The sequence below is a fragment of the Osmerus mordax genome, chromosome 5 (assembly GCF_038355195.1).
Source record: "Osmerus mordax isolate fOsmMor3 chromosome 5, fOsmMor3.pri, whole genome shotgun sequence".
Classification (NCBI taxonomy): Eukaryota; Metazoa; Chordata; class Actinopteri; order Osmeriformes; family Osmeridae; genus Osmerus; species Osmerus mordax.
Window position 1 is genome coordinate 2,876,628 of NC_090054.1, and position 23,564 is coordinate 2,900,191.

At 44.1% G+C, this 23,564-nt stretch overlaps 2 protein-coding genes across 4 annotated transcripts in view; one reads left to right on the forward strand and one right to left on the reverse strand.

The window, feature by feature from the left end:
- The window catches only part of khdrbs2 (KH domain containing, RNA binding, signal transduction associated 2), a 61,248-nt gene extending 58,483 nt beyond the window's left edge, over positions 1-2,765 (reverse strand). For both annotated transcript variants that reach the window (XM_067236924.1, XM_067236923.1), the window contains exon 1: positions 2,675-2,765. In XM_067236924.1, the coding sequence (XP_067093025.1) occupies positions 2,675-2,765 (91 nt within the window). The remainder of the gene's footprint in view (positions 1-2,674) is intronic.
- Positions 2,766-8,587: 5,822 nt separating this feature from the next.
- Positions 8,588-22,836, forward strand: si:dkey-103j14.5 (isoaspartyl peptidase/L-asparaginase). 2 transcript variants are annotated; one of them, XM_067236542.1, is made up of 7 exons: positions 8,588-8,632; positions 10,953-11,150; positions 12,274-12,416; positions 16,323-16,486; positions 20,116-20,234; positions 20,381-20,491; positions 22,502-22,836. In XM_067236542.1, exons 2-7 carry the CDS (start codon positions 10,964-10,966, stop codon positions 22,711-22,713), a joined length of 936 nt encoding a protein of 311 aa, XP_067092643.1. In that variant the 5' UTR covers positions 8,588-8,632; positions 10,953-10,963; the 3' UTR covers positions 22,714-22,836. The 2 variants fall into 2 exon arrangements, with proteins under 2 accessions (XP_067092643.1, XP_067092644.1); XM_067236543.1 differs by having other exon boundaries at positions 12,274-12,365.
- The last annotated feature ends 728 nt before the right edge of the window (positions 22,837-23,564 follow it).

The window sequence follows — 23,564 nt, forward strand, 5'->3', positions numbered from 1 at the left end:
TCATTAATTCTCTCTCTCTCCCTTCTTTTCGCGTCGTTCCTCCTCCCTCCAGACTTCAGTTAGTGAGTACACAGTATCTCTGGGATTTTGTAGTGTAGTGTTCCGTACCGTCTCCCTATGTTCAGAGGTCAAGATCCACAGTTATTTCCTTCCCCTCCCCTGAGTGCTTCTTTCAGACTGGGTAGTGTTCCTTTGTCCACTCTAACGTTTTAGGTTGAGTGTTCACATCTATTGGCTTTTAGTAAGAAAGGTTTATCCCCCCCAAAACCATTTTCATTTGATTTGTTTTGACACCCAGTAACAGTCATCCGACTTCCTGATTTTCAGGAAGTGATGTGTTTCAGATGTTGGGAGGCTGACCAGTGACAGCGCAGTTTGCTGGCTCCATGGGTTCAGAGGCCCTCTTTGCATGATTGTTGTGACACATCAGGTATCAGGGTCTGTAGACTCATCAGCTGTGAAAACATTCAGCCCTTGGCGAGATCTTAACCACAGAGAGAAAAATCCCTTCTGAAATCTTTAAGTCTTTTGCTTGGAACAAGCTGGATTTAAATTTAAAATGATCAACTAAACACACATGTATTTTCACACATCAATCTACAACCCCCCCCCCCCCACACACACACACACACACACACACACACACACATACAAACACACACCCTAGAACAGGTCATGATCACATCTAAATATTTTTGTTCTCTTCCAAGTTGATGTAGGATCTTTCAACATCAAAGCAAGTCATGAATATTCTCTTTCTTCACGTTCCCTATTAATCTCTGTGTCTAATAGTACCAGCAGTAATACAACACTCCAATATTCAGTTAATGTCTTTTGATGCAAATCTTGTCTCGTAATTACTGCCTACTGGTTCACTCATTCAGTTTTCAATAATACAATGGGATCCCAGAAAGGCCGATTAGAGGGACTGTGATGACAAGAAGCCCACGGCCTTTGTTTAATGTGCTTAATCCTGACAAACGCACATCCAAAATTAGCCACGAGATCCCCAGAAACTTCTCCTCTCTGTGTGAATGTGCGGTTCCCTACGTCAGTGCTGCTGCTGCAGTTAGGTTGTTAAGATAGTTTCTCATATTGTGACGTCAAGGTCCTTTTCCTGGATATTTCTATCACTAGGTCTTTAATACGACGGTGACCGCGGTAGTCACGGACGACGACTAAGCTGATGTGTGGTGGTGAGGCTTCGGCTCACTGACTTAGTGCGGGACTGTGGACGGTAATTCATGTCTTCCTCAGCAGCTTCTGCCTCTGTTGTGGGATGAAGGCGTCTACAACTCCCAGACAAGCATGGAGCGCCGTTACAGAAACACACACCTCTCCCCTCGACGCGGGGCAAACTGAGACGCGGGACAAACTGAGACGCGGGGAGCCCTGCATCCCTGTCAACAAAACCGACGGTGGAACGACCTGTTCTGTAGCGCTCGCTCACTGTAGACTCAGCTAATGACCACCTCTGTGTTTAGCTAATGGGATAGAACCCCAGCAAACGACTGATAACAGCCTCTGTGGGCTTTCATCTATTAACAGGACGTGTAATCTTCATCTTTTCATTCGATTATCGCTGGCTAATTTTTTATTTAAGGATTTAAGGGGGGGAAGTAAGTGCATAAAGAGCCTTCTCATTTCTAGTTAACATATACTTCAACAGTAATCTGCTCATCCTCATGTTTCCTGGCTACTATGACTTGCTAATGTGGAAGAATCAGTCTATATTTCTGGGCTATATTGATATTTTGAAATAATTAATATATTTGAATGTGAATTATAATTCACATTTGAATGTAATCTATTAAAAGCAAAAAGGTAGGCTAGCTTAGTGATATTTGCATATATATATATTCTGATATCTGATATGATATATTGATGATATATATAACATGATGTATTCAGATTTATTTTGTCTGAAAAAATGTCAGATACAATTTAAGCAAATAACATGAAACAGGATAAAGAAAACCCAACTTCCCTCAAAGGAGTCAACTGTATTTACAGTATTTACTGTATTTATAGACTACACTTTGGAAATGGTTTCAGTAACTGGTATCATTACAGAGATAGAGATCATGGTTCAAAGAATAGCAGGGAAGTGTGTGTAAAATATATCAACGTTTGGTTTTATGAGGTAAAACTAAGTCATTAAGTCTAATTTCAGTAGATTTACAATAGAATACCAGTAGAACACTTTTTTGCTGGCATCAAAATCAAGTACTACTATTAATTTCTTATTTTGAATGAGTGACACTAGGCCTATCTTTTGATCTCATTTATTAATTCAGTTTACAAGTTTTCCTTGTGTTTATCATGATTTCAAGTGATCTTTTGATGAGGCATTTACATGTTGACGCATAAACCATGGTCCTGAGAGGAGACTATTTTTTTGTCTTTGATCGCACCTGGTTAAATTAGGTCGATTGCTTGCTCTTAAAGCGTTACTTGTTCAAATTACTAAACAAAGGAGGCATAATCGCTCACTGTAAATATTCTCACGTAGCCTATAGCATGCACAGCAGCCGGTACATTAGACTTTCACATCATAACCACTGCCTCCATCACTTGGGTGATTGAATTAGAACAAACCTCAATTCAACCTTCCAATCAAAATAATTCAACATTTTAAAACAGTATCAAGGATGACAATGAGCTTGCAATCTACCTTCAGCCAGGAGACGCATCGCATGGACAAACGTAGGGTCCAGCGTGTCTTTCTCGGCCATGAGCTCCGGCAAGTACTTCTCCTGATCCATATTCAGGTCCGCTACCTCTCCGGTTCACCGCTCAGAATGCAGGTGAGACGACAGAGGTGATGAGTTGTGGAATGCGCGTCTCCGTTTCTCTACCGGTGGTGGTTGTTACAGCAGTACCGCAGGAAAACAAGACGTTAATGGCAAGCGACGCTTCACTGAGAACTGGATGGATATCAGAGGCTTCTACCCATCTCCCCCAAAACCCAGCTCAGTCGCGGCTTCCTCGCGGAGAATCACCCACCTTAGCTACAGAGGGACTCCTTGCTCCCCGCCCCCTTCTAACACGATTGGTCGTATTCTCTCACAGATTGTTCGCCAACGACAAATGGGTCTCTCTACACTATTATGCTAAACAGTATACGGAATAGTTCACTCCCCCGTCGCTGTCCGCGGCGCTGGAAATCGCTCCCGTGTGGGAGAAGTCAAGGGTAACCTACACATACACCTGTTTAATTACGGAATGCAAGATTGAAATGTTTCACAAATTGAAGCGCCATGCCATTATCTTTGTTTAAGTTATGAAATTGGGGTTTGGTAATCAGAAAACTGTTACTTTTTGTATATATTTGATGTATTCATTTATTTGTAATTTATAATACTTGGTAAATGTAGACTACATTATTTTATTCCTCTTTAGTTCACATAAACATGTATGGAAATGAGTTAGCTAGACGACATTCCCCTAAGCGTGTGTGGAGGGAGGTTTAGACTCATCTGGTTTTGGTATGACTATGAATTCTAATCAATGGATTTGAACAAGCTTACACTTGCCAAGATGGATTAGTGTGTGGTGACAAGCAGACAGTGTAGCTACTGAAATGTATATACGTGCACACACACACACTCTCTCTCTCTTTCTCACACACACACACACACACGCACAGGGAGATTGGAGAAATAGAATCGTAGGCCCCCATGTTTTGTGACAACCACTGATTCACGGGGGCCGAACTTGAGGCTCGTACAATTCAGTAGAGTCTAAATAATTTCCCATCAAAAAGTAACGTAACACAATTCAGACAGAAAAACAGAAGTTGTTCTTGAGTCATGGCTTCTGGTCGGGCCGCGCATGGCCTCGATAGGCTGCTTGGGCCTGTATGAGAGGCACGATAGGTCATTGGACAGAAATATTGGTGCCGGGGTCTGGCTCTCACCATCTCTCTGGCTTGCGGCGTTCTCTCCTCTGGCTCGAGGAGCTCTCGCAGTTGAGCCTCGTCGGCTCTGCTTTTGTGTGCAGGGGCACTGCTGAGGGAACGAGCCGTGGTGCTCGTCCGCTGAGCAGAGAGCGGGAGAGCGTTTGAAGCGGCTGGCTGTGACCTGGTTGTGAGGTGCCCTGGGCCGCTGTCCCTGCTGCAGACGGGTAGGCGTGGACTCTGGGGATGCCACAGTGTATACATGAGTATGTATATCTGCTGAGAGAGAGAGAGAGAGAGAGAGGGAGAGAGAGAGAGAGAGAGAGGGAGAGAGATGGGGGGGGAGTGGGGGGGGGAGAGGAAGCGAGAGAGAGAGATGGGGGGGGAGTGGGGGGGGGGGGAGGAAGCGAGAGAGAGAGATGGGGGGGAGTGGGGGGGGAGAGGAAGCAACAGACAGAGGAGCGAGAGACCGATGAGAGAAAGGATGATAGAGAGAGACTGGGAGGGAGAGAGAGAGAGAGAGAGAGAGAGAGAGAGAGAGAGAGAGAGAGAGAGAGAGAGAGAGAGAGAGAGAGAGAGAGAGAGAGAGAGAGAGAGAGAGAGAGAGAGAGAGAGAGAGAGAGGGTGCCAGAGTTGGACACCTTTCAAAGTGAACGCCTGGATAATATACCATTACCACACGGTTAGCCATCTGTCTGCCCAAGGCCCAAGGGTTTCTACATTCATAGTAACATGCAAGAAAAGCATGATTTCTGCTTTTTCAAGGAGCCTTGGCAGGCAGGAGGGGATTGAGATTGCTCTTTATCTAATGGAGGAAATCACAACCTCTACACAAGCCCTTTCTCTTTGTGTCTGAGATATGCTGGAAAATAAACCTATTTCCTGTGCAGGTATTAGATGAATTTGGCTCAGGTGTGTAGTTGCCTAGTCAAATAACCCCGTCCGAGTCATGTAAAATTGTGACTGGAATTAATGCCTAGCTTTAGACCAGGACCTTTGCAACATGTTTGTAAAGGGAAGCAACACCAGAAATTACCATCAATATCCTATTCTTCCCATGCTTCAGTCATAGTCTATAAGAATTTGTATTTGTAGTCTACTGTAGCTTATTTTGAAAACGCATATTAGTGTGGGGTTTGTGCATAGTGATTGGATATGCATGGCATATTACAGCTCTCTAGTGGTCAACAAGTAGAACTGCAGAATTGTATAATGGAAAATTATATTTTGTTAAATAGCACTGCTAATGAGTCTCTGTATGTATATAAATATACGCCACCTGGGCCAGTGAGTGGCCCTCAGCACCTGGGGCAGTGTGTGGCCCTCAGGACCTGGGGTAGTGTGTGGCCCTCAGCACCTGGGGTAGTGTGTGGCCCTCAGCACCTGGGGCAGTGAGTGGCCCTCAGGGCCTGGGGCAGTGTGTGGCCCTCAGGACCTGGGGTAGTGTGTGGCCCTCAGCACCTGGGGCAGTGTGTGGCCCTCAGGGCCTGGGGCAGTGAGTGGCCCTCAGGGCTTGGGGCAGTGAGTGGCCCTCAGGGCCTGGGGTAGTGAGTGGCCCTCAGGACCTGGGGCAGTGTGTGGCCCTCAGGACCTGGGGCAGTGTGTGGCCCTCAGCACCTGGGGCAGTGTGTGGCCCTCAGCACCTGGGGCAGTGTGGGGCCCTCAGGGCCTGGGGCAGTGTGTGGCCCTCAGGACCTGGGGCAGTGAGTGGCCCTCAGGGCCTGGGGCAGTGAGAGTCATGGCAGCTGTAACGTGAATGCAGTCTGAACACCCCACGGAGAAGGTGGCATAGAAGGAGAGATGACAAATCTATGTTTTTCACCTAGAACCAGAATGTGGAAATGCAATATCCCACTCTGTGAATTATTAAGCAGTGTGTCTTCGTAAAGGAGAAAGAAGGTTAAGGAATGGTCAATCTCATAACTAATGGATGTCTTGTGATGTGAGGGAGGCTGGGGGTATGTCTCAGGAATCCATATGCTAAGCAAATAACCAAACAGTATCTAATCCTTCTTTTGTTTTGTTGAAATAACCAGAAGATTCTCTCTGTCAGAGTCGTCCTCTCCCATGACTGGATAAGATTTGTCTGTTCACAATGAGTTAAACACTGCATGATGTCATAATCAACAAAACTTGCATTACAGTTTGTATTACTTGATGGTGAATCATTTATGAAACTTAAATGAGAAGAATGTGGATAATCAAAACCCCTTTGTGGATTGACTGAGCTACAATGACTGGTTCAGTGACTGCAAGTCTGAATTTAATATGTAGAATATATTGTCTGGCAAGTAGAAAATACCTCATGCTGGTACATTGAACAGACCCAGTGTCTTCAGGCTGGCTATCAGCACGGCCTCCTAAGGACTGGGTATTTGGAGGAGTTATAATGTTTGGCATTCCTGCTGGCTTTCAACCATGTCTCTCTGGTAGCACGCAGGCCAATGGTCTTTGTCTTCTGGTATCATGTCCAAGCTTGGTCACCTTTAAACATGGGTTTAATACCTGCCTCTGGTGAAGAAGAATGACCAGGGGATGGGAATTGAAATGTTCTATTTTTAGTTGCTCAGAGAGTTGCTTCATGTACAAGCAATTATTGTTATCCATTAATGTTGTGAGGAGAGAGAAAATGCCACACTATAACACCACCAAATTCAATTTACTCAGACAAAGGTTAATATCTAAAAGGCATGTGTAATTTCCCTTTGAGGCACCTGTAAAAAAAATATGAATTTAAAAGAAATTACAAGACCTTTATAGTTTATTATTTGGAGCGTGCGTTAACGGAATACTAATTACATTTTGTTGTCTTTGTTTTCAGAATTACATCCCATTCAAATTCAAGCCATCCTGAAATAAAATGCCTTTACTGTGTCATGCTGCTATCTAGCTGTCTGGAACACATCCAGTTGTGACAATATATCCTGTAATGAAATATATTAATGGTGAGATTAAACTGTTCTTCCTGTAGGGAGAGGTTTGTGCGAGAACTGAAACTGCTGAAAATTAGATTAGTGTCTCTCAACAACATGCAGTCATGGCTTTAGGTGCGCTGGTTTATTCCTGCTCTTCCATAAGCAAGGCATAAGGCTGGTATTTTCGCACAGCCATGCCTTGGTCATATATGCAGATTATGTTTGTAATGGTGAGCAGCTTGAGAAGTCCTTCCTAACTGCCAAGGACAAGAGCAGACTGCAGCGTATCATCCGCACTGCTGAGAAGGTGATCGGCTGCAATCTGCCTACCCTCGAGGACCTGCACACCTCGAGGACCCTGAGGTGAGCGAGGAAGATTGTGGCCGGCCCCTCCCACCCTGGCCACTCCCTGTTCCAGCTACTCCCCTCCGGCAGAAGGCTGCGGTCCATCAGGCCCAAAACGTCTCGCCATAAGAACAGTTTCTTTCCATCTGCTACTGGCCTCTTCAACAAGGCCAAGGACTCCCACTGACATTCATTCATTATTTAACCCAGTATCTGATTGCACTATTGCACTTCGATGTTGACCAGTCATGCTGCTCATTCTTATTCTTATTTTTATATATATTTTATTTTATATTTAAATTGTTTTATTCTTAGATTGTTTAGTTCTTAGGAATAGTTAAACTTCTGTACCTTTACTTAATTTAAGATTCGTATATGTTTAGTGTTTGCACCTCCCTGCCACAGTAAATTCCGTGTTTGTATAACATACATGGCGAATAAACCGAATTCTGATTCTGATTCTAACCATCCTCGCTCCGTTTCGCACCACAAACACTCTGCAATCAGCATCATGGTTGATCAATAACCATTCTGACTGCACATTTGTTTCCACACACGCACACAAACACACGCACGTGCACTCACATGCACGTGCGTGATGATGGAGCTGATAACTGACGTACTACAAAAGATAAAAGCAATAACTACAACATTTATTTCCTTGAAGATAGACAGGATACTCTCTCAGTTACACGTCATTGTGTTAGAATAATATGTGCAGTTTATTAGGTGGTCCCACATGGTTCGAACTTGATATTTGAGCTGTGCAAAAGACAGAATATCTATCTCTATCTCATCACCTTGAGTTTGATACATGAGTCCCACATAGGGGAATTTGCTGTGTTTGAAATTAGTATAGTGGCATTCTCCAGGACAAAGAAATCCCATAAGATTGAGTTTCCAAACTCATTAGTGAAAACCACATCTAAATACAGAATCCATAGCTTAAGTGTTCACCGCCTCCCAAAAGTCTAATTTGAAGCTAAACCGCTCTCTAGATCAATAACTCAGGTCGTCCGGGAGAAATATGAAACCTTTCAATTCATCAGTAGATCTTTGTGCTCACTAATTTCCCTTGATATAATTATAATATGCATTTGCTTGCACTTTACTTGCAGCTCAAGCCGTTTTCTGTTTTACTTTATATTGTTACATTGATGCAAACTCAAACTCCCAAAATATTTAAATATTTTAAGAAGTAAGAAGCTTGATCCCGTGAGAGGAAGCTTGTTGTCCCACTGTACTTTAATGTTATTGTTGTTACTGTTTTTGTATTTTTTTCTCTTCATTATTGTATTTCTAAACGGTATCTGTAACTATGCTTCTGTATTTGTGACCTGATTGTTCATTGGTAAAAAGAAAAAAAAGAAAAAAAAAGCTTGTTGACAAAGCTCAACGAGGGATCACGTGTCCAAACACCACTCCGGTCTTGTGTCGTTTAGGATTGCGGAGCCTGCGAATGTGAATAGCACAAGTGAGTATTTATTCCTACTTCTTCATTCTCATTGTATGTGATACTTAAAAAGCTAATCTAAATGATACATGCAATGGAATACGTGGAATGGAAAACTGAATTTAAGTTTCCACTGCTTGTAGTTCATTGTGCCGCCGCATTGGCAAGATTAGTCTACGAAGTTTATCATTCATTTGACCAGAAACTACGGTTTAGCGTAAGCTAAATCACTAAATACACTTTTCTACATTAGACACAGACAGAAGATTATGTCACTTAATTGCGTTTTTAAGACACTGCCTTGAAAAATGCAACACGTGAACAAATAGATCAAACACGTGCGTCAGGTGTAGCCTACATAAGCACTAAAGTGCTTACAGTTTTTGGGTGTGCTTTGCCTTCGGCAAGGACACAACCTTTGTTCTCTCACATATATATTATTATTTTTATTTTTTATTTTTTTTGCCCCCCTAAAACTCAGTCAATATTTGGCCTACATAGACAACGTAGGTATCAAAAGTTTCGTCTTGGTAGCGATTGAGTTGCTTCTATTGGGATTTACGTTCCGTTGCATGGTTTAGGCTCAAGTTAAGTTTTTGTGGCGAAAAGTGAAGCTAACGGTGGCTAATTTGCTAGTCACAGTCACTGACGTTACTAACGTCACTACGTCACTAACGTCACGAAAACACGCGTGACTACCTTTGGCAGAACATTCGTTTTGCATCTGTTAACTTGGGGGATAGCTAGGCTAACTATAGCTTTACTGCAAGGCAGCTGCAGAAACGCCACAAGCAAAGAGGCCAGGGTGATAACTATTTACTCATTTTACTTTGTGATATGACACACAATTGTGATGTGTAATGTACAGTATAAGCTGATATTATTAAGGAAGTACATCTACTTTCGGAAACAGTAGTCTACTATTTCACTGAAGTATTAGCATCATGACATTAGACTGTGTTGCCCGGGCAACACATACTACAGTGGTCTATGATGTAGCGTTATCTGTTTTCAATCGTTAAAATAAACATTCCTCACATATACATTTTCGTTGTAGGATTTATTCTGACATTAGTAAACGATTTGTTGGTGAAATTACCATTACCTGTGGTTTCAAACCAGTGTAGCTCACTGCAAAGCTGTAGCTTACGCGAGACACACTACAAAAACATCTACACTACACAGCTGTTAAGGAAGTCAAACGGCGACAGAACATGTTCGGCACTCCCCTTACTTAAATCAAAAGTCTATCTAACTACTAACCTGAACTTCATTGACACAGCCTAAACGTTGTCAATCTGTTCATGAAAATAATTAATTTCAGTTTAAACCGTACAACGGAACGTTAAATCCAATTCAACCAATGCAATCGCTACCAAGACGAACACAGCAGTAGTCTAGTACTGTACTGTAGTAGTACAATTTACCGGGGCAGCTTCTCCACACAGGGCTATATCGCATTTTGCGTTGTTACTGACAATGATCGCTACCAGTGAGCTTTTTATGAATGAGCGATTTTCCACTAAATAAATGTCAAGCTTATTTACGTTTTGGGGGGCATATTTTCAGTTAGCAGATGGTAGGCTACTGTTTGAATCGCGATTCCATCTTCTACTGCCGGGTAACGTCGTAGAATAATCTCCAAAGGGGGTTCTTTATTAATGAATGAATGCAATGAGTAGGCTAAATGCCTGAAAATATCATGAGAAGGGAAAAACTTAAGATGACGTTTAAGTCATAGAGATTAGGTCAATTTTTACACCGGTCTGCCAAATTTATTCGTTTTGATTCAACGTTGAGGCTGCTTCTTGCAGGGGAAATGAGAAGACATCTATTTCATTCTATACTTCACTCGTATTTTCAGTTGTAAATGAGCATATACAGAAATATCAGTTGTAAAAATGTCATTCAAAAACGGACCCCTGTGCAACCGACGCAAGCAAGCACACCCTACAATTTCCCCAGAAATCGTACCCTCTCTAGTTTCGTATTGCTTAAGCACAATTTTGAAAACAGGACTCAATTTGTCAAAACACAACACACGCTTCACACAACCAGACACACAAGTAACACCTCCAATCTTTTGCAAAATGAAACACTTTGTTAAAAACTATACAGTCTGTATAACAAACAAATTCTGTCACCGTATGCCACACACATGGTTCATAAAATTGGACTCTGTTTGAACCAGTTACACACAGTTGTGCACAACTTAAAACACTTGTTTATAGTTGTGCAGATCTGGGCTGCTGTTTTGCTCCTCGAGTGTCAGGTTTCACTAACTGTGTGTTATTAGACATTTTTGTGAGAAATTGGAAAAAACTATAATGTTTGTCTCAAGGCATCAGTAGGATGAGTGCCGTGATAGTCGTCCATGGTGGAGCTTGGGCCATACCAGAGGATCTGGCCCAGGCATCGGTAGCAGGGGTCAAGGCAGCCGCCCAGCGGGGTTTCTTAGCCATGAAGACGGGAGCCAGTGCTCTGGAGGCCGTGGAGCTGGCTGTGAGGACCATGGAGGACGACCCAGTGTTTGATGCAGGTAAGCCCATGTTTCGAAATAACCTGTAACGCTTAGAAATCCTGAAGACTATCATCCGTTTCACTCTTGAATTTTTGGAACATTTTGTACAATGACTTAAGATGACTTGATAGTGATTCCTGAAAATTATATCAAGCTCTACAGACTGATATGTTGTGGGATCCCCCAAAGTAAAAATAATGGGGGGTTCCCCATGACGCGTGGAGGATTTCAGACCCCCTCTGTTGAACCCAGCATGCGCCTCCCGGTCCTCTAAACGAGTGCGCCCCAGTGGACGGTCTAAGCTGGAGGCTTCATGCATCCACTCTGCCCCAAACCAACAACTGACACAACACATCAAGGGCTGCACTGAAAACTTTGCCAGTAGTTTCGATGGTTCAGAGAGCATCTCAGATCTCAAAACAAAAACTTTCACCAGTCACAGTTTTCCCCGGATCACTTCCCAGTCCCGAGGTCATTCTGGAACCTGGCCGAGCAGGAGCTGAAAGGCTTTAGAGGGCAGCCGTCGTCAAGTTACATGCGGAAACCTTTTGGGATAAAAAACAAGACACTTCGTTAACACACTGGGCTTGTCTGAAGTCATCTCATCTGTGATGGCCAACTGCCACATTAGGTGAAACTGCAGAGAGTCCTTCAATCATTGGAGCGAAATAAGCACTTCATCAGGAGGTCATTTTATACGTCCTGACAGACAGGAAGGGAGCGATGTCCAATCAATAAACAACTAATGCATTCGCACTTTGAGAGAGGAGAAATGTGCTTAGAGTGATACCCACAAGTTGAGAAGTGTGCTGTGATACTGTTATGTTGTCGTTAGAGATAGTGTCTTATACTGCATCTTTATTCCTATTGCAGAACTGACAGTTGGATGTGATTTTTGATGTTGGATATTGAATTGCTACCAGAATATATATCACAAGTATTGTGTTACTGTGACTCAGAATTGCAACGTGAACGTTTGCATAAACCGACACGCCCCATATCACATTATACACACTGCCGGTGCTGTATGTCTGTGTGGTTTGCTATACTTATATGTAGCCCAAGTGAACTCCACAGTTTGGTCTTGTAGACTCTTAAGTTATAGTGCATGACTTCTAATGATGGGGTTGCTTTGTTTAAGGTCACGGGGCGGTGCTGAATGCTGATGGAGAGGTGGAGCTGGATGCCATCATTATGGACGGCAGGACCCTCGCTGCCGGAGCCGTGTCTTGTGTGAGGAACATCCCCAACCCGGTCTCTCTGGCGAGGGCTGTGATGGAAAAGGTTACCTTTGTCTTTCTCTCTCTCCTCCTTTCTTTGCTCCTCTTCTCTCTCATTTCAGGTGAACAAAACATGTCAGTGGTTTCCCGAAGGCAGCAGCAACTGTGCTCAGCCTTAGTATCGACTTGGAGGCTTAATCACCTGTCCAGTCGTTACCCTTTTTGTGTTTTGTTTGAAGAACAATGAAGTAGTGGATTTTGTTCCGGTTTCGTTCCGTTGCCAGATGAATTAAGCCTCCTCTGAAACATTGCAGCATCCCTTTTAGCCAGCTTGTCACCTTCAAAAGAATCTTTTGTATTTTCAGGCTTCTGGGTCGTTAACCAAATATAGCCCCTCTCCGCAGAACTACTGGAGGTGGCAGGTCAGACATTGCCTGGGAAACGAGTAATGATTCCAGTGAGCGCTAGGCTAGGGATGACATGGAGATGTATCACCATGACCAGAAGGACGAGTGGTTCTTCTTTGGTGTTTCACTAAGCAGCCCAGTGGCAGTAGAAGGACTATTGAACGTCCATATTTTAGCTAAACGCGCTCACACAAACACACTGTCCATCACTGCAAGAGGTTTTCTGCAGACAACTAATTCCAAAGATCAAAGGTAGTGTGAGATAGCTCTCAGGTTCAATAGCATGGGGGGAGATAATAAGAGAGGTTATCAGGCTCTCTCCATATTCTGCCATTCAGATTATATTATATACTATACCATATTTTCCTATCTTGTGTTGCTGCTAACTTCTTACGCTCAAAGATGCTCTCTGGAACTTGACGTTCTCGAGAATGACTGGGATCAAGGACTGAAACTCATGATGGACCTCAATGTTATATACATTCTTGTCTGAGTAACTCCCAGCCTGTTACAAGTCTGTGCTTGGTTTCTCTCTCTCCGAAGCTGCCTTGGATTGGCCCCAGCAGTCCCCTGCTAATATAATACCCTTTCCAGGTAACCATGGCAGCAGCGTCCTAACCGAGGCTCTCCTAAGATCTGCATACTCTCACAAGGGGGATGACAGTAGGTTGTTTGTCATGTGCTGCTAAGCAACAACTTACCAGTGAAGGAAACCCTCGTATGTCAGGGCGCATGGCGTGTTTGTGTCAGGGAGAGCCTGATTCTGTTTCTGTGGTAACGTCAAGGCCTTGGTACGCATGCACCCTCTGAAATGACCCTCTGTATAAGTGTACTGATAGCATCCTATCTGTTTACCTAGGCAACACCCAAGATTCACCTTGTCACTCCAGGACAGCGGGAGGCTAAACGCTGTTAGGATAGATGCCCCAGGCTGCCTATCCCCCCCCCCCCGCCCCCCCCCCTTGAAAGACCTTGCTAGTTTTTGCTGTAAGCTGCCAGATCTGTTGAACAGCTCTGTATTAAATATTCATCGGGGGAGTGAGTGATCAATGCTGCTATCAAGCTTCACTGACCCTGTAATCTGGAGTGCACTCAGTCTGACAGAGAAAAATCACTTTCATAATCGCCTAAATATTTTAAAGTTTCCCAATAGGACTAATGGTCTCTGTGTGTCTCCCATTACAGGCCGAGGGGGAATAATGTTCCTACAGCTCAGTAGTTTTAACACAGGGACAGACGGGCGTGAAAGTCATTTTAAACATTCACAAATGTTATTGTTTTTATTAGGGTGTGATCCAAAGATCTCAACATATACCGCTGTTTAAGTTGAATGGTTGGAAATTAGTCCCACACCATTAAGTAATATTCTCTGTTGTCAGGGAGATTCAGTCTATTATCAGGGTTTCTATGAAGGAAATGTGAACTTTTCTCATAGAGACATAGAGACATCATATGATATTATTAGTGAAATACTGTTGAGTCCTCTCTTTCTTTCTCTTTCTCTCCATCTCTCTCTCTCCCTCTCTCTCTCTTTCGCTCTCTCTCTCGCCCTCTCTCTCTCCCTCCCTCTCTCTCTCTTTCCCTGTCTTTGTATCCCCCCCCCCCCCCCTCTCTCTCTCTCTCTCTGTCCCCCCTCTCTCCTCCCTGCCAGAGTAGCTAAGTGTCTGAGGAAGGTGTCAGGACAAGAGATGTTCACCCAGCAGTATAGATTAAAGCTCGTCTGTGAATCAGCTGTCATAGATAGAGTTACTGCACAGCCATGATGGGCAGGTCAAGGTGATATCACAGACCTCAGCGCCTGTCTGACGTCAAGGTGATATCACAGACCTCAGCGCCTGTCTGACGTCAAGGTGATATCACAGACCTCAGCGCCTGTCTGACGTCAAGGTGATATCACAGACCTCAGCGCCTGTCTGACGTCAAGGTGATATCACAGACCTCAGCGCCTGTCTGACGTCAAGGTGATATCACAGACCTCAGCGCCTGTCTGACGTCAAGGTGATATCACAGACCTCAGCGCCTGTCTGACGTCAAGGTGATATCACAGACCTCAGAAGCTGTCTGACGTCAAGGTGATATCACAGACCTCAGCGCCTGTCTGACGTCAAGGTGATATCACAGACCTCAGCGCCTGTCTGACGTCAAGGTGATATCACAGACCTCAGCGCCTGTCTGACGTCAAGGTGATATCACAGACCTCAGCGCCTGTCTGACGTCAAGGTGATATCACAGACCTCAGAAGCTGTCTGACGTCAAGGTGATATCACAGACCTCAGCACCTGTCTGACGTCAAGGTGATATCACAGACCTCAGCACCTGTCTGACGTCAAGGTGATATCACAGACCTCAGCACCTGTCTGACGTCAAGGTGATATCACAGACCTCAGCAGCTGTCTGACGTCAAGGTGATATCACAGACCTCAGCAGCTGTCTGACGTCAAGGTGATATCACAGACCTCAGAAGCTGTCTGACATCAAGGTGATATCACAGACCTCAGCACCTGTCTGACGTCAAGGTGATATCACAGACCTCAGCGCCTGTCTGACTGGCCAGTCCTCGTGTTTACCAGTCACATCTATTCTATTAAATTGTGTTATTATATCTGGAAAATACAGCATGACTTTATAATACTATTTTCCATATCAACGCTGATTAAGTATTTTTATTTATTTTATTTTTTTATAAGACCTAAGTGTTTTTGGTTTTTAATGAGGCAACTTGGACAGCAGAAAATGTTTTGTTTTGCAGCAACAGAACACATACTCAGACATCTAACCCATAGTTGCTCTACGGGTCAACTACATCTCTGCTTCTTTAGAAAATAGAGGTTTTAAAGTGGCAAAAAGTAAAGCAGAACTGAAAATTAGTTTTAAGTTCATCACACCACAGAAGAATGTGTTGTTACCTACCCATCCAAATTCAAATGAAAAAACCCCACAGACAAGTATGTTAAATTAGGCTTTGAAATCGTGAGAATATCAGCAGTCTTCTCTGCTTGAGACTGGGGGGGCGTGTCGCCTGAAGGAGCTGAAGCTCCGCCCCCTCAAATTTATTGAATTTAGCAACAACAGCAACAACTAGCTAAATCAATTGCAGATATCAGAACAGACCTACCTGCAGTCTCTGAGTGTTTTATGTGTTAACTACTTTGTCTTTGCATCGTACCAACTGAGTAACAGAACAGTTATATAAACCGTCTGTGATCTGACGTAGATAGGTGGCTGTGACGTAGGAAGGTTGGGGTTTGCCCCGCCTAAACAAAACCTGAGCTGAAAATGTGTGAGAAACTGTTCAACGGTCCAACTCCACATTTCAGTGAGACAAAGTTTTAGAGCTTTGCACATGCTTTCAGCAACTCATTTCACACACATATAATGTACTGAGAAGCAAATCATGGAAATAGCTTTACAGCATCTTTAAATCTAAACGATGTAACTGAACATGGATACTCTGGCGTATCCATTCATAATTAACTCGGTCTTGTATGTTCTTAATGACTCTTTCTTATATGTTTAGTTACTATTATAAATACGCTTCTCCTTGTCATGTCGTTCCATCTCAGACCGACCACGTCATGCTCACAGACAGAGGTGCCAACCGATTCGCTCAGAGCATAGGCATCCAGGAAGTTTCACCAGAGAGCCTGGTCACGGAGCAGGAGCGGAGAGAGTGGGAGAAGAACAGGAAGTACTCCAGCGGAGTGAAGGAACTCTTTAACTCCCAGTGGTAAGGTCCACCGTGCCCTGGTGTGACTGGGCGAGGACAGGGCCGCGGGGTACATATAAGATTCAAACGTTAATCTGCTGCAGTAGACTTCTCTCCTCACCTTCCACACCCCAGACCGTACCTCCCAACAAGTTTTACTTTGATTGACTTGGTATACGGCATCTACAGTCCATTCAGACCAGGTTGCTGCTACTAAACGTGACTCGTTTGTGATGCAGTATCAGAGTAAGGCGAGAGCTGTCAAAGACGCAGTGGCAACTGTAGATGATGCTGAAGATGATGCTGTATTGAACAGAGGGACAAGGCAGGTTGGTCCCCTGAGAGTGGGGGGGGCGTGGGGGGCAGCTAGCGACGGCGTCCAGGAGCGTGGTGCGGCGGTGGATCGGGTGATAGATGATGTGGCAGGAACAGACGTCCCTCCCTGAGTGACAGGACACAGTCGACGACAAGACAGCCGCCGCGGCAACGTGGAAGCTTTAGTGGTGAACTTCACTGACTCGTGGAGGGTGACCATCCCGGGAGTTTCTTAGAGATGTAAAACAGCGGAAGGGAGAAAATGACAGAGCACGAAGACAGGAAGAAAGGGAGTGATGGACGAGACAGATAAATAGCTATAATTTTGGAGAAGGTCTGATTGCTTGCAGATGAATGAAAGCTAGGACGTTGTTTTCTGTTCTGTGTGAGGGAATACAAAAGTGAAGACGGTTTCAGATAGTAAATATATATCTCCTCCACTTAAGAGAAGCAGAGAAGCTAGGGCTGCTTGGATGTTGAATAGTCTGTCCAGACACCACCACTGTGCCAATTTCCACATCCCTCTCTTTTCTCTGTATATTTTCTGGGTCTCTATCTGTCTCTGCGTTTTCGTTTGGCAGCCCTGCAATTCTAGAACAGCGTGACCAGTCGGAACCTCCGGACTGTATTGGAAGACTCTCACTGTGATGAGAAATTTCGGACACATGGACTCTGCTTTTACTGTCCAAACAAGCACTGCAGGGTCTCGCAGCTGGCTGGAATTGGGTGTTATTTGTGGAGAGAAGTTAACAACTTTTCCTCCTAAAGAAAAAACAAACAAATAAAAATATTTGCCACCTGTTTTCATGCTATGAGAAAGTATACTTTTGCTTGGCTGTACACGGAAGCTGCTGTGTGCATGTTTACACACAGCAGTAATGCCAGTAGCTGGCTGTCATGTAGGTCAGTGAGAAAACCTGGCAGTCCACTGAGAAACAGGTATTGATTGTTCATGGGGCTCTAGATGTCAGTTAACCCTGGGTCAGATTCATCCTCTTCACCATCTTTTTGAGAGAGCTTCTTCTGACACACTGGGACTTGTCTGCTTGAATGAAAAGAACCAGCCGTTGTGTAAGTCTTGGATGTAAAAGCCGTCCAGTGCGCCACCTGTCGCCCTCGCGCTGTGGGCTGGAGAGCCTTGCCCCAGGAGGGACTGGAGGGATGGTACGATAAGACAGATACCGTTTTAGAGCATTTCAGCATCAGAACAGCAGGTTAAGGCCGCGAGGAGTAGATAAATGGGATCCGGAAGGTAGGCAATGAGAGCTGGGGGTCTCCGCAGTGCCCTGTCGAGGAAGAGACGGGATGCTGATGCAGGAACGGGGCCCTGGAGGGGCCAAACGACAGTTGGCAGAGCTGAAGCCTCCGCCGTTAGCTCCCTGTGATCCTGCTGCTTCATCACCGATGGGTCCCTGAGCTCTGCGGATAACCGGCCCCTGGAGGCCTAACACACACAACATCCTGCCACTGGAACTCCAACACACGCCTGTCTTAATGTGGGGCTTTTATACCCAGAGACCCAGAGCTCAAACAGGCTGACCCTAGCTCATCATCAGCATGGATATCAGCCATCAACATCCTGGCAGAGGTGAACAGAGCCATTAGAATGCAGGACAGAGCCATTAAACTACAGTGGCAATTAGCTGTGGTCTTCATGACCTATTTTAACTGCACCTTCGGAGGGAAAATCTCATCAATACAGACCAGACCCCGAGGACAGAGTTGGTTTAAAATCAGCTGTGTCTGGAGCATTTTCAGACACAAGGCTCTCGATGGCCCCGGTGATGAGTCGCCTTACTGTCGTTATTAACAGAGTTCAACGGCACTGTTCCCTCCTCCCTCGTGGAGCCAGTGGAGCCAGCTGTGTCATGACCTTGTGGGCTGAAAATTCACTCTTGGTTGTTTCTTTAATTCTCTCATTTATTCTGTCTGACTTGGACAGACTGGGGCCTGCAGAATGTTCAGCACCGCTTGTTCGACGAAACACGATTAGGCCTTGAGTGTCTAGATAAGAACCCCTTTCAGTGGAGAATTTCGAACAACCTGACCTTTCAACAATTTTTATGAGGGCTAGGATTAATCCGTGACTTGAGAACAAGGCCTCCTGGTTTTGTGCTCCTAGAAACAATAGCAGAAGGATGTCTCTGGGATCTGGCAGTGGAATCGATGCGTCCGTACGACAAGATCCATCGTCTGTTCGGCCTTTTAACCCTTGTGTTATCTTCGGGTCATTCTGACCCATCAGTCATTGTGACCCACCGTCGTATTGCAACAACTTTACTGCATACAAAAACAAAGTGAAGCATTTTCTTTTAACCGTTGGGCTGTCTCAGACCCCCCACATTGCGAAGGTGAAAAGAAAATTATTTTTATTTGTTTTTGTATTGGGTAAATTTGGGTAAACACAACGATGGTTCGTTATGAACCGTTGGGTCATGTGACCCGAAGGCAGCACAAGGGTTAAAGAGATCCTTCATCCGTCTGGGTCCAGGTAGTCTGAATGTCCCATTAGTCAGCTAGCACACATCAGGAGAGCCTCGGCTACACACCTCGGCTCTCTTCCTGACTCTGACGCATTATCCCTCCACAGAAGACATTTTTAGCTTCTGTTTTCAGCCGATCAGTGTGATCCGCACAGTTGTGATTTAATAGAGCAATCAGATGCCCTTCACTGGTGATTGATGTTTCCTTTCAAGAGTCTGACGAGCGATCCTCCACCAACTGCTGCAGACCAATCCTCCTTCCTTTTTGTTGTTAGGAGGCAGTGTGGTAGCTCACCCACTACTTGGAAATATTAGTTTGGGTGTTTGTTTGGTTCGCCCTTGGCCTACCCTTCTCCTAGTGACACGCTCTGTTACAACGCTGTCTGGCCTGCTGCTTAGGTTTTTACCCAGAAGGCAATGTTTAACAGGCTTGATAGAATGAAATGAATATATTCTGCCTCTTTAGAGACTGGCACACCATTCATCTAGTTCAGTTTAGTGTTGTTACCAATGTTATCACAATCCTACATTCTCTCTCTCAGCTATAATCAGAATCTTACACTGTCTCTTTCTCTCAGCTATGATCAGAATCATACTCTCTTTCTCTCTCTCAGCTATGATCAGAATCATACTGTCTCTCTGTCTTTATCCAGCTATGATCAGAATCTTACTGTCTCCCTCTCTTTCTCCATATATGATCAGAATCATACTCTCTTTCTCCATATATGATCAGAATCATACTCTCTCTCTCCAGTTGCTACCAGAATAATATACTGTCTCTTTCTCAGCTATAATCAGAATCATATACACTCACTGACTCCTGCTATGATCAGAATAATTCTCTCTCTGCAGGGGACATGACACTGTAGGGGCTGTCGCTCTGGACTGCTCTGGGAACGTTGCCTGTGCAACGTCAACTGGTGGGATACGAAACAAAATGGTCGGCAGAGTAGGAGATTCCCCTGTCATTGGTAGGCAAAAGTTGTTTTGGGAAAGGTTTTACCGAGTAACTACTGTTGGCAGTCCAAACATTGCCCAATAACTTTCTGGCCTTATCATTGTAGCAAACATCTCACCACACTTACATGTTTTCCTTTCCTTGGCACCTGTGGGCTAGGCTCAGGGGGCTATGCTGATAACCTGAGCGGAGCCGCGTCCTGTACAGGCCATGGAGAATCCATCCTGAGAGTCACTCTGGCCAGACTCATCCTCTTCCACATGGAGCAAGGTACGGGATACACACACAGCATACACACATGTACACACACACATGTACATACACACATGTATGCACACATGTACATACACACCTACACACATGTACATACACACATGTACATACACAGCATACACACATGTACATACACACATGTACATACACACCTACACACATGTACACACACACATGTACATACACAGCATACACACATGTACACACACACATACACACATGTACATACACACCTACACACATGTACACACACACATACACACATGTACATACACACATACACACATGTACATAAACACAGATATATACACACATGTACATACAGGCAGATATATACACACATGTACATACAATGCAGATATATACACACAGATACATACATACAGATATATATATATATACACACAGATACATACAAACAAATTCATACCCACATATACATACATACAGATACACACACACATATATGCAATACAGGTCTGTTGTCCTTGGTGAAAATAGACTGTCTTTCTGTTTTTACCAGGAAATACTTATTGGGTCAGGAAGTATTCATGAAAATAATGAATTACGAGGTTGGAATGCCAATCCATTCATTGCGGGTGAGGTTTTCTGAGTAGTGGGTCGTAAGTCACAATATTACACACCCATGTAATTGGCCTACTTCTCTTCTGGCAATTCAATTAGTCACACTGCAGCAGCTCTTTAGGTCTTTTCTGCCTTCATGTTGACATGATGGATAGCCACTTGGTTATGTTATTACCAAATCTAGTCATTTTATTACCAAAACTCATACAGCACGCAAGCCGAGCGGAGCGACAAATTCTAAATTGAATTGCGTTGGTGACTAATGTGCTATCAATTACAAACATGTCAGGATGTGGGGAACAAAAATGCCTGCTTAATGAGGGGCTGTGGCTATCGCATCTTAATTGCTCTCGTTAATTGAATTCATTTTGGGATTTGAATTTGTTATTTGCTTCTCCCCATGGAGCAGGGGGCGTTGCTACAGGGAGAGCCCACCTCTGCAGAGCTACTCCCCTCACACCTGGATCATGACACGCTTTCCTTTAGGATTCACCTTCCCTTATAAACGCTAACTTAACAAAACAGTTTTTACTTGCACTAGGCAAAAAACAACATCTATTTTTTATTTATTTAAAAAAAGACACCTAAAAATACTACCCTCATTAGACTTTACATCCACAAATACATGTGTTTATTTGTATATTCATTTTTACCAAGGGATCATTCTTTGAAGCTTGTCACAGGATGCGTTTCCCTTCTGTCTACCAGCCCAGACAGAGCTACATCCACACAACCATCAGGCTTGGGTGTCGGACCATATTGTTGAATTCATGCAGGTGCCTGTGAAGTTTTGACACTAGCATTGCCAATCATTTTAATTGGTGGGCAGGAGGCGGAGGTGATTGAGCTAGCAGAGGCTGCAGTTGGCTGATAATGAGGAAGTTTGTGTTGAGGGGTCAGTCAGGCTATTGTTTGCTGAAGTGTCCTCTGGTAATGACAGGAAGGAGACGGGGAGAATGGCTGCAGACTCGCTGCCGCTCTCTATCTCCTCTGGGGTTCTTTCCCTCCGTGTCAAACGCTTGGCACTCACACAACCCACTTCTTGTTCATTCAAGCTTTGATTCAGACTCTCTGTGACTTGCACTTTTATTTGGTTTTGCTGTCCTGGAAGTAGTGGCGTAATTAAGGTATGGTTTGACTGTACTGCCAGACTGACTTGACTTTAAAAAGTAGTTTTAAGGTCTGATAAGGTGTAAGACTTGTGTAAGACTGGTTTTGTGTCGCATACACAGCAAGATGGCTTAGCTACAGTGGGTGAACAAACACAGGACATCCTACTGTACTGCACAGATGAACACACTTCTGCCCAGGAACCTAAATCTATTTGCTTTATACAAATCAAAATGTTTTCTGTTACAACAACACACCATCAGTTCCACTCTCGTCTGTCCTCGGTGTATCAAACGTGTTTTGTCCGGACAGGTAAAAGCACTGCCGATGCTGTGAACGTTTCCCTGACCTACATGGGCGAGCGTGTCCGAGGAGGAGGCGGGGCCATAGCGGTCTCTCGTACGGGGGATTGGGCCGCCTGGTTCACCACAGAGAGGATGGCTTGGGCAGCCCTGGAAGAGGAGTGTCTGACCTATGGTTTAAACCCAGGGGAAGCCTTTAAAGAGCCTGTGAACATGCATTAACTGAAGAAAAGGTTGATGCTGTGAAAAACATTCTCCATCTTTCTCAGGCATCAAGTTCTTAATATATGGGTCTCTGTGGATCCTAATTGACTCTCACTAACCTGTATTTAACATTGTTGAAAGGTTAACCTCTTCAGAATCCTGTTAAATTTGCCTGAAAACGCCTAAACAGCATACCCAAAGTAAATTGGAAGCTGTTCTTGAACCATTTGGAGTACATGCATGTAAATGATCTCTTTTGAAAGCTGACACTCTGAAGTTATGTCCCCTGTTGTCAGGACCCCTGTCAGTCCTACTAGTGTTGAGTAATAGAAGCTTGAACACAAGGAAAGTGAAAATTTCTATTTCCGTCTAGATTTTGTTTTGAAAACAGAGGCCTGAAGAGGCCTAGAGGTGGTAGGTATTAGCTGGAAGACTAAATTGGACCACAGGTTGAAGCCTTACCCAATTCAAATCAAAAGTCAAACATAATACCACAATATATTCATATTTGACACATGTTTTTATAAGAGTACATCCATTCATTTTCTAAAAGGGCCTTTTGGAGACTCCAAAATGACCCTTTGTAACCAAGGTCAAATACTCAGGATAAAAGGTATTATTTTTCATAATTGTTATCTCTAATGAAAGGTGGTACTTAGAACTATCATATATAATAGCTAAATCCCTAATTAGTATTACTGAAACACAAAAATTGAAGCATGAACACATTGGAGTGCTTTATCTGATTCCCAGGATTGGCGCACAAAGAAAACTGATTCTTTCAACCCTATTGCGCAATCGACTTTTATTTTGACGGCTCCACAGACACATACAAATGAGGTATTGGCATTTTCAGCTAGCTTTCAGCT